Source organism: Abrus precatorius, unplaced genomic scaffold (assembly GCF_003935025.1).
Source record: "Abrus precatorius isolate BTA unplaced genomic scaffold, Abrus_2018 Scaffold1, whole genome shotgun sequence".
Lineage (NCBI taxonomy): Eukaryota > Viridiplantae > Streptophyta > Magnoliopsida > Fabales > Fabaceae > Abrus > Abrus precatorius.
In genome coordinates, this window is record NW_020874291.1 from 1666076 (window position 1) to 1678650 (window position 12575).

General features: G+C 38.6%; 4 protein-coding genes across 4 annotated transcripts; 1 reads left to right on the top strand and 3 right to left on the bottom strand.

Moving 5' to 3' along the window:
• Positions 1–314: 314 nt before the first annotated feature.
• LOC113857749 lies at positions 315–4983 on the top strand (the record flags this gene model as incomplete). The annotated part of the gene is made up of 6 exons (XM_027489934.1): positions 315–550; positions 674–1853; positions 2269–2521; positions 2945–3600; positions 3730–4505; positions 4662–4983. Coding segments are annotated over exons 1-6 (3423 nt in total), but the record flags the coding sequence as incomplete, so codon positions are not given.
• Positions 4984–5693: 710 nt separating this feature from the next.
• LOC113857758 lies at positions 5694–8200 on the bottom strand. The gene is made up of 3 exons (XM_027489946.1): positions 7858–8200; positions 5950–7644; positions 5694–5734 (listed from the first exon to the last, which is right to left on the bottom strand). The coding sequence occupies exons 1-3, from the start codon at positions 8198–8200 to the stop codon at positions 5694–5696; spliced, it is 2079 nt and encodes a 692-aa protein (XP_027345747.1).
• Positions 8201–8328: 128 nt separating this feature from the next.
• On the bottom strand, positions 8329–10977 carry LOC113857764. The gene is made up of 2 exons (XM_027489953.1): positions 8840–10977; positions 8329–8587 (listed from the first exon to the last, which is right to left on the bottom strand). Exons 1-2 carry the CDS (start codon positions 10975–10977, stop codon positions 8329–8331), a joined length of 2397 nt encoding a protein of 798 aa, XP_027345754.1.
• Positions 10978–11972: 995 nt separating this feature from the next.
• Positions 11973–12368, bottom strand: LOC113857790 (early nodulin-75-like). Its single transcript, XM_027489994.1, has one exon. It carries the CDS (start codon positions 12366–12368, stop codon positions 11973–11975), a length of 396 nt encoding a protein of 131 aa, XP_027345795.1.
• Between the last annotated feature and the right edge of the window lie 207 nt (positions 12369–12575).

Below are 12575 nucleotides of genomic sequence, written 5' to 3' on the forward strand. Positions count from 1 at the left end.
AGTGTGCTTATTTCTTATTTAGTCTTTTTTTTTCTATTGTCTTGTTGGCTTCCTTAGTTTTGTCTTAGAGTTTTCTTTTGTTGGCTTCACTTGAGTCTCATTGATTGATTGTCTCTTGGTTTTGGTTAATTATGTGGATTGGATGTTGACTTCCTTAAGAACTCTTGAGAGCATTTGAGGGGAAAAAGGCAAGAGAGAAATCCTTACACAAAAGCCAATTTAGAGTGAAACACGAGTGAATATCTACTGAGTGAAAACACTTAGCGAGTGGAGAGAACCTTTTCTTTTTGCATTAACTTTTATTGTTTTGTAGAATGTCTCAAGAAGGAGGATCAAGTAGAGAGAGCACTCCTGCCTCGCAAATTGAAAGACTTGCTCAAAGATTTGAAAACATGTTTGAAAGGCAAAATGAAGCAATAAGGAATGTTCAAGAGGCGTTGGCAAATAATGCAAGAAGGCGGTCACGTGATCGTTCTCCACATGCCCATGGAGACTCTAATAATTCTTCAAGAGAAAGAAGAAGAAATAGGAGAGATGATGAAGAAAGGAGGTATGATAGGTGGAGAGATAATAGAGAGAGGAGGAATCAAAGAAGAAGAAAAGAAGATGTAAGAATAAGAGAAAATGAGAGAATTTGTGGAGTTAAAATAAAAATTCCTAGTTTTCATGGAAGGAATGATGTTGAAGCATACTTAGAGTGGGAATTGAAGATAGAGCAAGTATTCTCATGCCATGATTATAGTGAAGAAAGGAAAGTAAAGGTGGCCTCCCTAGAGTTTTACGACTACGCGTTGGTGTGGTGGGATCAAATTCAAAGGGATCGAAGGAGATATGATGAGGAGCCTGTAGATACATGGATTGAAATGAAGAACCTAATGCGTAGGAGATTTGTTCCTACATACTACAATAGAGAGCTTCATACAAAGCTTCAAGGTTTGAGGCAAGGTGGCAAAAGTGTTGATGACTATTATAAAGAAATGGAAGTTGCCATGATACGAGCTAATGTATTTGAAGAAAGAGAAGCAATAATGGCCCGTTTCTTAAATGGGTTGAACCATGACATCCGTGACATAGTGGAACTTCATCCCTATGTGGAACTTGAAGATTTGGTTCATCAAGCTATTAAAGTAGAAGCACAACTAAAGAGAAAGGGTACTTTAAGGAAGAGTATCTCCTCCTATAACTCAAAAGGATGGAAGGAAGGAGTGAAGAAGGAGGGAACATTAACTAAGGACATGACTGTCCAAAGTGGTAAACATTCACCTAAAACTTCTTTTAATCCTACTAATGCTTCTGTTTCTTCTACTTCTCGACATAGGGAAATTAAATGCTTCAAGTGCCTTGGAAAGGGTCATATTGCATCCCAATGTCCGAACAAGAAAACCATGATTTTGAGAGAGAATAGTGAGATCTCAAGTGATAGTTCATCTCAATCATCACACGCTTTAAGTGAAGAGGATAGTGAGTTTGAAGCTTTATGCCACGAGGGAGATTTGCTTATGGTAAGGCGTCTCTTGGGTAGTTTAGCTAAGGAGGATGATACCACACAAAGAGAAAATATTTTTCATTCAAGATGTTTGGTACTTGGAAAGGTTTGTTCTCTTATTGTTGATGGTGGTAGTTGTACCAATGTGGCTAGTATTCGACTTATTGAGAAATTGAATCTTACTACTACTCCTCACCCCAAGCCTTATAAGCTACAATGGTTGAGTGATGAAGGGAAGTTGGTTGTTAATAGGAAAGTTTTAATTGCTTTTTCTATTGGCAAGTATAAAGATGAAGTCTTGTGTGATGTAGTGCCTATGGAAGCAAGTCATATACTCTTAGAGAGACCTTGGCAGTTTGACAAGAAAGCTATTCATGATGGTCATTCCAACAAGTTCACATTTATACATAAAGGGAGCACAATCACTCTAGTGCCCATGACTCCTAGTCAAGTGTGTGATGATCAAATAGTCATGAGGTTGAGAAGAGAGCAAGAGAGAAAAGATGAAAAGAAAAAGAGTGAGTTTGAGGGGAACCTTAAAAAGAAAGGAGAAAAAGTGAGGACACTTCCAAATGAAAAATATGAGAGTGAAAAGAAAAGTGAAGAAAAAAATCAACATGAAATGAGAGAAAATTTATTTGTAAAAAAAAAAGGAAGTGAGAAAAGCGTTATTGGCCTCTCGGCCTATGTATCTACTTTTTTGTAAAGAAAGTCCTCATAGTGATTATATTAAGTCTTTTGCTAATAATACTTTGCCTTGTGGTGTTTCTTCTCTTTTGCAGGAATTTGAAGATGTCTTCCCTAAAGAAGTGCCTCACGGCTTACCTCCAATTAGAGGGATAGAACATCAAATTGACTTGACTCTAGGGGCAACCTTGCCTAATCGACCTGCATACAGGAGCAATCCTCAAGAAACTCAAGAGATTCAAAAACAAGTAGAAGGATTGTTAGAGAAAGGATGGGTAAAAGAAAGCCTAAGCCCTTGTGCTGTACCAGTCATCTTGGTACCCAAGAAAGATGGAAGCTGGAGGATGTGTACTGATTGTTGTGCCATCAATAATATTACTGTAAAGTATAGACACCCCATACCCCGTTTGGATGATTTACTTGATGAATTGTTTGGTGCTTGTTATTTTTCTAAGATTGATCTTAAGAGTGGATATCACCAAATAAGAATAAGGGAAGGGGATGAATGGAAAATAACTTTTAAGACTAAATATGGCTTGTATGAATGGTTGGTTATGCCATTTGGGTTGACTAATGCACCTAGCACCTTTATGCGCTTAATGAATCATGTGCTTAGGAACTTCTTAGGAAAATTTGTTGTTGTTTACTTTGATGATATCTTAATTTACAGCAAATCTTTTGATGAGCATATGTTGCATTTGAGGTGTGTGTTGGAGGTTTTAAGACATGAACAATTGTATGCAAACATTGAAAAATGCACATTTTGTAAAGATCATGTAATTTTTCTTGGCTTTGTTGTTAATTCTAAAGGTGTGCATATGGATGAGGAAAAGGTTAAAGCCATTAAAGATTGGCCAACCCCTAGGACTGTGAGTGAAGTGAGGAGCTTTCATGGGTTAGCAAGCTTTTATAGGCGCTTTGTGAGAGATTTTAGTACCATTGCCGCACCCTTAAATGAAGTTGTTAAGAAAAATGTGGGTTTTAAATGGGAAAGGGAGCAACAAGAAGCCTTTAATACTTTGAAGAATAAGCTTATGCATGCACCAATACTTGCACTCCCTAATTTTGCTAAATCTTTTGAATTGGAGTGTGATGCATCTAATGTTGGGATAGGGGCTGTTTTGACGCAAGAGGGACATCCCATTGCTTACTTTAGTGAAAAGCTTAATGGAGCATGCTTGAAGTATCCTACTTATGATAAAGAACTCTATGCTTTGATTAGGGCACTCCAAACATGGCAACATTATCTTTTATCTAAAGAATTTGTGATCCATAGTGACCATGAATCATTGAAATATCTTAAGGGTCAAGGAAAATTAAATAAAAGGCATGCTAAGTGGGTAGAGTTCCTAGAACAACTCCCTTATGTTATTAAGCATAAGCAAGGTAAAATGAATGTAGTGGCTGATGCATTATCTAGGCGTTATGTGTTGCTTTCTATGCTTGATACAAAATTGCTTGGATTTGAACATGTAAAGGAACTATATGTGCATGATGCTGACTTTGCTGAATTATATGCATCTTGTGAAAAGAGAGCTCATGATGGATTTTACAAGCATGATGGGTATTTGTTTAAGGGGAATAAATTGTGTGTGCCTAAATGCTCAATTCGTGACTTGCTTGTGAGAGAAGCCCATGAAGGTGGTTTGATGGGACACTTTGGTGTACCTAAAACTTTAATGATATTGCAAGAACACTTTTTTTGGCCTAAAATGAAACATTATGTTTATAAATTTTGTGAAAGGTGTGTTGTGTGCAAGAGGGCTAAATCCAAGGTAAATCATCATGGCCTTTATACTCCATTACCTGTTCCAGATTACCCTTGGATTGATGTTTCTGTGGACTTCATTGTAGGTTTGCCAAGGACAAAGACTGGCAAGGACTCCATATTTGTGGTTGTGGACCGATTTTCAAAGATGGCTCATTTTATTCCATGTAGGAAAGTAGATGATGCTACACATATTGCGGACCTATACTTCAAAGAGGTTGTAAGGTTGCATGGTTTGCCAAGGAGCATTGTTTCAGATAGAGATTCGAAGTTTTTAAGTCACTTCTGGAGGACCTTGTGGCAAAAACTTGGAACCAAACTTCTATTCTCTACCACATGTCACCCACAAACAAATGGAAAAACAGAGGTGGTAAATCGTACCTTAACTACTCTTCTCAGAACTATGGTAAAAAAAAATCTCAAATCATGGGATGAATGCTTGTCTCATATTGAATTTGCATATAATAGGACATTTCATTCAACTACCCTGCATTCACCCTTTGAGGTTGTTTATGGATTTAATCCTCTCACCCCGCTTGATTTGTTGCCACTTCCTAATGTTGCGTCTTTAGTACATAAGGATGGCAATGCCAAGGCTGAATTTGTTAAAAAGTTGCATGAAAAGGTGAAGGCTCAAATTGAAAAGAAAGTTGAACAACAAGCAAAATATGCCAACAAGGGAAGGAAGAGAGTGGTATTTGAACCCGGAGATTGGGTTTGGGTACACATGCGTAAAGAGAGGTTTCCTATACAAAGAAAGTCAAAGCTTCAGCCAAGAGGAGATGGATCATTCCAAGTCTTAGAGAGGATTGGAGATAATGCATACAAAGTGGACTTACCAGGTGAATATGGTGTTAGTGCTACTTTTAATGTATCTGATTTATCTCTATTTGATGTAGATAATAAAAAGTCAAATTTGAGGGAAAATTCTCTTGAAGAAGGAGGGATTGATGAGAATCAAGGAAGGCCCATTGAAGACAAAGACTTGAAGGCATTGGAAGAGCTTCAAGGACCAATGACAAGGGCAAGGGCAAAAAGAATAAATGAAGACTTAGAAAAGATTGTTGCTGTCTTATTTGAAAGGGAGCTCAATTTAGAGTTAGAAAAGCCCAAGATAATCAATTACATATGCTTAGAGGATTTGAACTCTAACAAGTTTTGTTAGGATTTAATTATTATGTTTAGTTTATTTATTTTAATATTAGTCATTACTTATTTTGAGTTTTTATTTAGGATAAAATCTTGTTATTTTATTTAGTCTATTTGAATTTTGGCTTGTTGGTACAAGAAGCCCATTAGGGTTTGCGTTAGTATTAGTTTACAAGCATTAGGCATATATAAGCTCTTGTAAACACACTTTTAATTAGTTTTGAATATAATTTGAGATTGAACACTCTTGTGAGAGCGTGTGACTCTAGGTTCTTGAGTGAGCCAATTTTCTTTGATCTTATCAAGAGGCCAAAACTCTTGTGGCGACCATTCCTTGGCTTATCAATCTTGCGATTGTGGCGCCATTTTCCATCTCTATTCTATTTTTACTTTTTATTAATTTTCTTCTTATTTCAATTCTTATTTGTGCCGTAATAATTTCGTTTTTATTGTGTGAAATCCAATTCAAGATCGTTTAATTCGGCGACACGATTTGTGGTTGTCATCAGATATCCATGCAAGGCAAATGGTAGCATTTCATGCCAATCTTTGTATATCACTACCATCTTTTGGATGATCTTCTTAATATTTTTATTGGTTGCTTCAACTGCTCCATTCATCTTCGGGCGATAGGGAGAGGAATTCTGATGTCGAATCTTGAAATTGTCACACAATTCTTTCATCATTTTGTTGTTCAAATTAGTGTCATTGTCTGTTATCAACTTGCTTGGGAGGCCATACCGACAGATCAAATCTTTTTTAATGAATCTCACCACCACATTTCGGGTCACACTAGCATATGAAGCAGCCTCAACCCATTTTGTGAAATAGTCAATAGCAACTAGAATGAAGCGGTGACCATTAGAGGCTTTAGGTTCAATGGGTCCAATAACATCAATTCCCCACATTAAAAAAGGCCAAGGCGATGATAAGACATTCAAACTTGTTGGGGGAACATTAATATTGTCAGCATATGTCTGGCATTTATGACATGTCTGGCATTTATGACATGTCTTCACATAACGAAAGCAATCGGCCTCCATTGTCAACCAATAATATCCAGCCCTTAGAATCTTCTTTGCCATGGCATGTCCATTGGCATGGGTCCCAAATGAACCTTCATGAATCTCTTCCATGATCTTTCGTGCTTCTGAAGCATCCACACATCTAAGCAGAATCATATCATGATTCCTTTTATAGAGCACGTCTCCATTCAGAAAGAAACTCATTGCTAACCTCCTCAATGTCCTTTTGTCATTTTCAACAGCATTTAATGGGTATTCATTGAGGAAATTTTTAATGTCATTATACCAAGGTTTACCATCAGATTCTTCTTCAACCATTTGACAATAGGCAGGATGATCAAGTTGTTGCATCTTTATGAATGGCATGTCTTCCTTTTGACTCACTAAAAACATTGATGACAAAGTGGCTAAAGAACCGGCTAATTGATTCTCCTCACGAGGAATATGCTGGAAAGTAATTTCGTCGAAATACTCCACCAATTCCCTGATATAGGCTTGATAAGGGATCAATTTAGCATCTCGGGTTTCCCATTCACCTTTCAGCTGGTGAATAACCAAAGCTGAGTCACCATATACCTTGAGAATTTTAATCTTTGACCCTATAGCTGCTTGAATTCCCATAGCACATGCTTCATATTCAGCTACATTATTCGTACAATCAAATGATAATCTAGCTATGACTGGGATATATTGCCTTTCTGGGGAAATCAGTATAGCACCAATCCCGTGTCCAAGTGCATTAGAAGCACCATCAAACATCATGACCCATTCGTCTTTTGCTGAAGATTCTTTCTCATTAAACAGCGCCATTATATTTTCATCAGAAAATTCGTATTGTATTGACTGATAATCATTCATCGGTTGATGAGCTAGGAAATTTGCGAGAGCATTGCCTTTGATTGCTTTTTGAGTAACATACACAATATCATATTCTGACAGTAGGACCTGCCAACGAGCAATCCTTCCAGTAAGGGCTGGTTTCTCAAAGATGTATTTGATTGGGTCCATTTTTGACACCAACCAAGTCGTGTGACTCAACAAATATTGTCTTAACCTACGAGCTGCCCAAGCCAAGGCACAACAGGTTCGCTCCAACAAAGAGTATCTAGCTTCATAATCAGTGAACTTCTTGCTCAAATAATAAATGGCATGCTCTTTCCAACCCGATTCATCATGCTGACCTAAAACACATCCTATGGATCCTTCTAACACTATCAAATACATAATAAGCGGCCTCCCTGACACTGGTGGCACTAGTATCGGGGGATTTTGCAAATATTGATTTATCTTCTCAAAAGCTTCTTGACAATCATCATTCCACTCCATCGGCTGATTTTTCCGTAACAACTTAAAAATTGGTTCACAAGTGGCAGCTAGTTGGCATATGAATCGGGCAATATAATTCAATCTCCCCAAAAATCCACGAACTTCCTTTTCAGTGCGAGGAGGCGGCATTTCCATGATTGCTTTTGCCTTGTCAGGATCAACCTCTATTCCTTTTTGACTGACAATGAATCCCAACAACTTGCCTGATTTTACCCCAAAGGTACATTTGGCAGGGTTCAACCACAATTTGAATTTTCTCAACCGCTCAAACAATTTGTGTAAATTTACAACATGGTTTTCTTCAGTCATTGATTTGGCAATCATATCATCCACATAGACTTCAACCTCCTTATGTATCATATCATGAAATAATGTCATCATCGCCCTTTGATATGTTGCCCCGACATTTTTCAAACCGAAAGGCATGACCTTGTAGCAAAAGGTGCCCCAAGGTGTAATGAATGTGGTTTTCTCCATATCCTCTTTAGCTATTTTGATCTGATTATAACTCGAGTAACCATCCATAAAAGAGAAAAATGAATGTTGAGCTGTATTATCTACTAGCATATCAATGTGAGGCAATGGAAAATCATCTTTAGGGCTGGCTCTATTTAGATCCCGATAGTCAACACACATCCGAACTTTTCCATATTTCTTGGGAACTGGCACAATGTTAGCAACCCATTGAAGGTATTTGGCAACAGCAAGAAAACCTGCATCAAATTGCTTCTTGACCTCCTCTCTAATCTTCAATGACATCTCAGGCTTTATTCTCCTTAATTTCTGCTTAACTGGGAAACACTCTGGTTTTAGTGGCTATGTCAACATCTACACCTGGCATATCTTGATAAGACCATGCAAAGACATCATTATAATCATGCAAGAGTTTAATCAACTTGTCGCGCTTTTGTTTTTTTCATGAGGGTGCCTATTTTGATTTCTCTCTTATCATCTTCAGTCCCTAAATTAATTGTCTCAGTGGGTTCATCACGAGGTTGGATCTCTTTCACTTCTTGATCGACCAACCTTAGAGATTCTGAGGCTAAATCAACATCACTATCATCTTCGACAGCTTGATTAATAGGACAATCAAAATTAGTGGATGAGATATTAGCACTGTTACTTTCAGACATGTCACTTTCGAATCTGCATTGTGCGAGAGTTGAGACAAAAAGAAAATAAACGACAAGATTCAACTGATAAAGAAAAAGACACGAAAGATTACTGAGAATTCAAATTGCATTTCATTTAAATATACTTAAAAGGAAACATGTGTCCCAATTTACAAAACAAACTGATATTTCAAATTACAAAAAGAAATCATATATCAGCGTTTTCAAAAAGTAATGATATCCTAAAGCTTTGGAACAAAACAATAGGATTAACTTCAAGGATTACTTTGAATAGCTATTAAAAATCACAGGTAACTCGATGATCTCCCAATTGCCAACTTCCGTGTTTGGCGGACAAGTGCGGACTAAGTCCACAACCTCTTCTTCAGGTGTATCCACATCAGCAGCAGCCACTGAGTCTTGAAACTCAAATCCAACACTATAGAAGCTTTTCAGGAGATCACAAATGGGGACCCCTTCAGTCTTGGGCTCCCTACCTTCCAACCTGGCTAATCTTCTTTCTTTCTTTTCCTCCATGACTCTCCTCTTATCAGCTTTAGTGGGCGTGTATCCCAACCCAAATCTATCCTTATTCCCATGGAGCTGTAACCAGTTTGCTGCTTTCATGATGGTTTGTCCTAACACGTATCCATACTGACAACCTCCGTCAAGCATGACTTTAGCAGTCATTATGGATGTATTAGACAATCGAGGCTTTAAGATTGGAGCTTCCTCTCCAACATAAGTAGCATTTGCAATCTCTAAAGCCTGAAAAGAGGTCTCTAGAGCTTCTTCAGTGGCTTCAATATAAGGCGTGGACGAAGGTTTGCTCACTAACATATCTTCTTCACCAGAGATAATCACCAACTTATTATCAATGATAAACTTCAGTTTCTGATGCAATGTGGATGGTACAACTCCAACAGAATGAATCCAAGGCCTCCCCAAAAGATAGCTGTATCCTGGTGCGATGTCCATTACTTGAAACAAAATATGAAAGGTGCAAGGACCAATTTGAATTGGAATTTCAATTTCTCCAATGACCTCTCTCCTTGTTCCATCAAAAGCTCTTACTATCATGGCACTGGGTTTCATATGCGACCCATCATAAGGTAATTTTGACAATGTTGCTTTTGGCATCACATTCAGAGAAGACCCATTGTCAATAAGCACTCTAGCAATAATGTGATCTCGACATTTCACAGAAATATGCAGTGCTTTATTGTGCCCCATTCCTTCAGCAGGTACTTCATGATCAGCGAAGGTCAGATAATTGTTTGAAACAATATTACCAACAATGCCTCCAAACTTGTCGGTAGTGATATCATGGCTGACATAAGCCTCATTCAACACTTTTAAAAGAGTCCTCCTATGTGGCTTAGAGTTCAACAACAACGATAAAAGAGATATTCGTGCTGTAGTTTTGTTTAATTGTTCCACAACTTGATATTCACTTTGCCGAATAAATTTCAAAAACTCACAAGCTTCTTCATCTGACACTGCTTTCTTTATTTCAGGCATTTTCTCTTTGTCAACGTCTTCAAACTCGCCCACTTTGGCTTTCCCCTTTGAGGATGTCTCTATCTCTTTTGTTCGCTCCTTTCTCAGCTCCTCGGGTGTGTAAATACGACCGCTGCGGGTCATTCCACCAACGCCAGCAATGTGTGAGACAGCGAGAGTATCAGAATTGACACCTTGTGTTTGATTTTCCTTAAAATTGTCGACATAAACCCCTGCATCATACTTCCATGGTACTGCTTGGTTGTCCTTGTAAGGGAATGGAGCCGGTACTTGTATAGTGATGGGTCTAGGTCCATTGGTAGTTGGGGTATTCATACATTTGGTGTAATGAATGACCAAGGGTTTCGGGAAAGTTGAGGATTGTCCATCAACAGTCGAAACTTCATTTTTCTCCTTAGGGTGCCCGATTTGGACCAAATGCTTGTCCATCAGGGTTTGCAGAACATGCTTGAATTCTTCACAATCTTCAATGGAGTGGTATGCATTAGGGTGAAAGTCACACATATTTTCTTCATGTACAAAACCCCTGATCAAGTCAGCCTTGCACAGCTCATCAAAAATAACCTTAAGAGGAGTGGTAACCTCTTCAACTTTCCTCTTTAAAACATGTGCAAGTTCTTCCTCAATGGCATTTACCGACGATCCTCCATGCCCAGGTAGGGGGTTACTCCTGATGTTAGGATTATCCTCCTTGAAATTCAGCCATTTGGCATTAATTAAGTCTTGCACTTTGAACTTTAATGCCCTACAATTCTCTGTCGAATGACCAATGCCACCAGCATAATACTCGCACTTAGCATTTGGGTCATATCCTCTTGGATAGGGTGGTTCTACAGGTTTCATTGGACAGGGTACAACTAATGAACTGTGGAATAGGCGAGGTAGTAACTCAGTGTAGGACATGGGGATTGGGTCGAATTGAACTTGTTTCCTTTCTTGATTATTTTTTGTCTTATTTGGTTGGGATTTGGGTTTTGGTTCTAATGCTGGGGTGGTCTCATGGGTGGTGTTATAGGAAAAGTAGGCAGAGCAGGTTGGTAGGGTCGCGGCTGATAAGATTGGGGACTTGGATTCTGTGAAACAGCATTGACATATGGGTAAGACATTTGAGGAGTAGGAAATGTGGGTTGGAATTGAAAAAGTGCAGGGTTAGGTCTGATGAAAGGAACTTATCTTGGGTGAAAGGCTATAGCATTAGTCTCTCCCTCCTTCTTTCTTCCTGGACCATTTGCAAATTTCTTTAAATTGGAGGGTCCGCCCAAATTGTGAAATATCTTGCCACTCCTCATTCCCCCTTCCACTCTTTCTCCGATAATCACAATATCAGAGAAGTTTGACGAAACACTTCCAATCATTCTATCATAGAAAGGTGATTGGAGAGTATCAATAAACATAGCCACCATTTCTTTTTTAGACAAAGGGGGCTCCACAACTTCTCTCCATCTCTGGGCGTATTCTTTAAAAGTCTCATCCTCCTTCTTTAACATATTCTGCAGTTGTAATCTATCAGGAGCCATATCAATGTTGTACTTATATTGCTTTAGGAAAGCATCAGCCAAGTCTTTCCAACTACAAATACGAGTACGCTCAAGATGCATATACCAACTCAAAGCTCCTCCAACCAATCTGTCTTGAAAAAAATGAATAAGTAGCTTATCATTATGGGCATGTGATGCCATCTTTCTACAGTACATGATCAGATGACTCTTTGGGCATGTTGTTCCTTTGTACTTATCAAAATCAGGCACTTTGAATTTTGGAAGAACTATCACATCTGGGACTAAGCAAAGATCCACAGCTTCTCCAAAGCCATAGCTGCTTCCCTCGATAGCTCTCAATCTTTCTTCCAATATTTGTAATTTTTCTCTAGATTGGAAGTGCTCCTCTGAGTAATTGGGCTAGGGTTCTTCTAAGGTCTTATGGGAATGGAATGGTGATATGGCTGGGTTTCCATTAAGGTTAGGATTAGTGATTTGTGGTTGGTGGTGGATCGGTTGGTTTGGTGGCTGGCTAATGTTTGGTGGGTTCTCAGCTATCGGTGGTGTATAACCATGAGGAAGGCCATATGGGGGAAATTGGACATCTTGTTGATTGAAAGCTTGTTGTGGAGACCTTTCTACATGTAAGGTCAAAGGCACCATTGTTTCATGAGGAGGAAAACTTTGGGACGGTCCTTGTGTAGGGGTGAAACCTGGTGGATAGGTAGGAGTGGGTTGTGCTGGAGGTGCTTGAGTAGGGGTCCCCTCTGTGGCTCTTCTCTCTAAAGACTTCAGTGTCTCTAGGATCTGTGTCATCTGTTCTTTCAGCTGATTGACATCGTTCCTCAGTTCTTCATTAAGTCCTCTAACTCATCCATGATCCTTGTTTGAGCGCGAGTTCTATAAGGATGCTTTAGAAAATATTTCCCCATTATATTTGTTTAATTTTTTTTGTGAGTGATGCAATAAAAAAATGATGCAGTCAAAAAGAAGTTAACATAATGAAGAACATGTTTAAAGAGA

Excerpts from the sequence above, each read along its gene's own strand:
- LOC113857790 (XM_027489994.1), bottom strand. The coding sequence starts at position 12,368 with ATGACACAGATCCTAGAGACACTGAAGTCTTTAGAGAGAAGAGCCACA.
- LOC113857764 (XM_027489953.1), bottom strand. The coding sequence starts at position 10,977 with ATGTCCTACACTGAGTTACTACCTCGCCTATTCCACAGTTCATTAGTT. Across the intron at positions 8,588-8,839 it reads ATTTTTAATAGCTATTCAAA|ATTCGAAAGTGACATGTCTG; the intron begins GTAATCCTTGAA and ends CGCACAATGCAG.
- LOC113857758 (XM_027489946.1), bottom strand. The coding sequence starts at position 8,200 with ATGTCATTGAAGATTAGAGAGGAGGTCAAGAAGCAATTTGATGCAGGT. Across the intron at positions 7,645-7,857 it reads CTACAAGGTCATGCCTTTCG|GCAAGTTGTTGGGATTCATT; the intron begins GTTTGAAAAATG and ends GGGTAAAATCAG. Across the intron at positions 5,735-5,949 it reads TGAACCTAAAGCCTCTAATG|AATTCCTCTCCCTATCGCCC; the intron begins GTCACCGCTTCA and ends ATTCGACATCAG.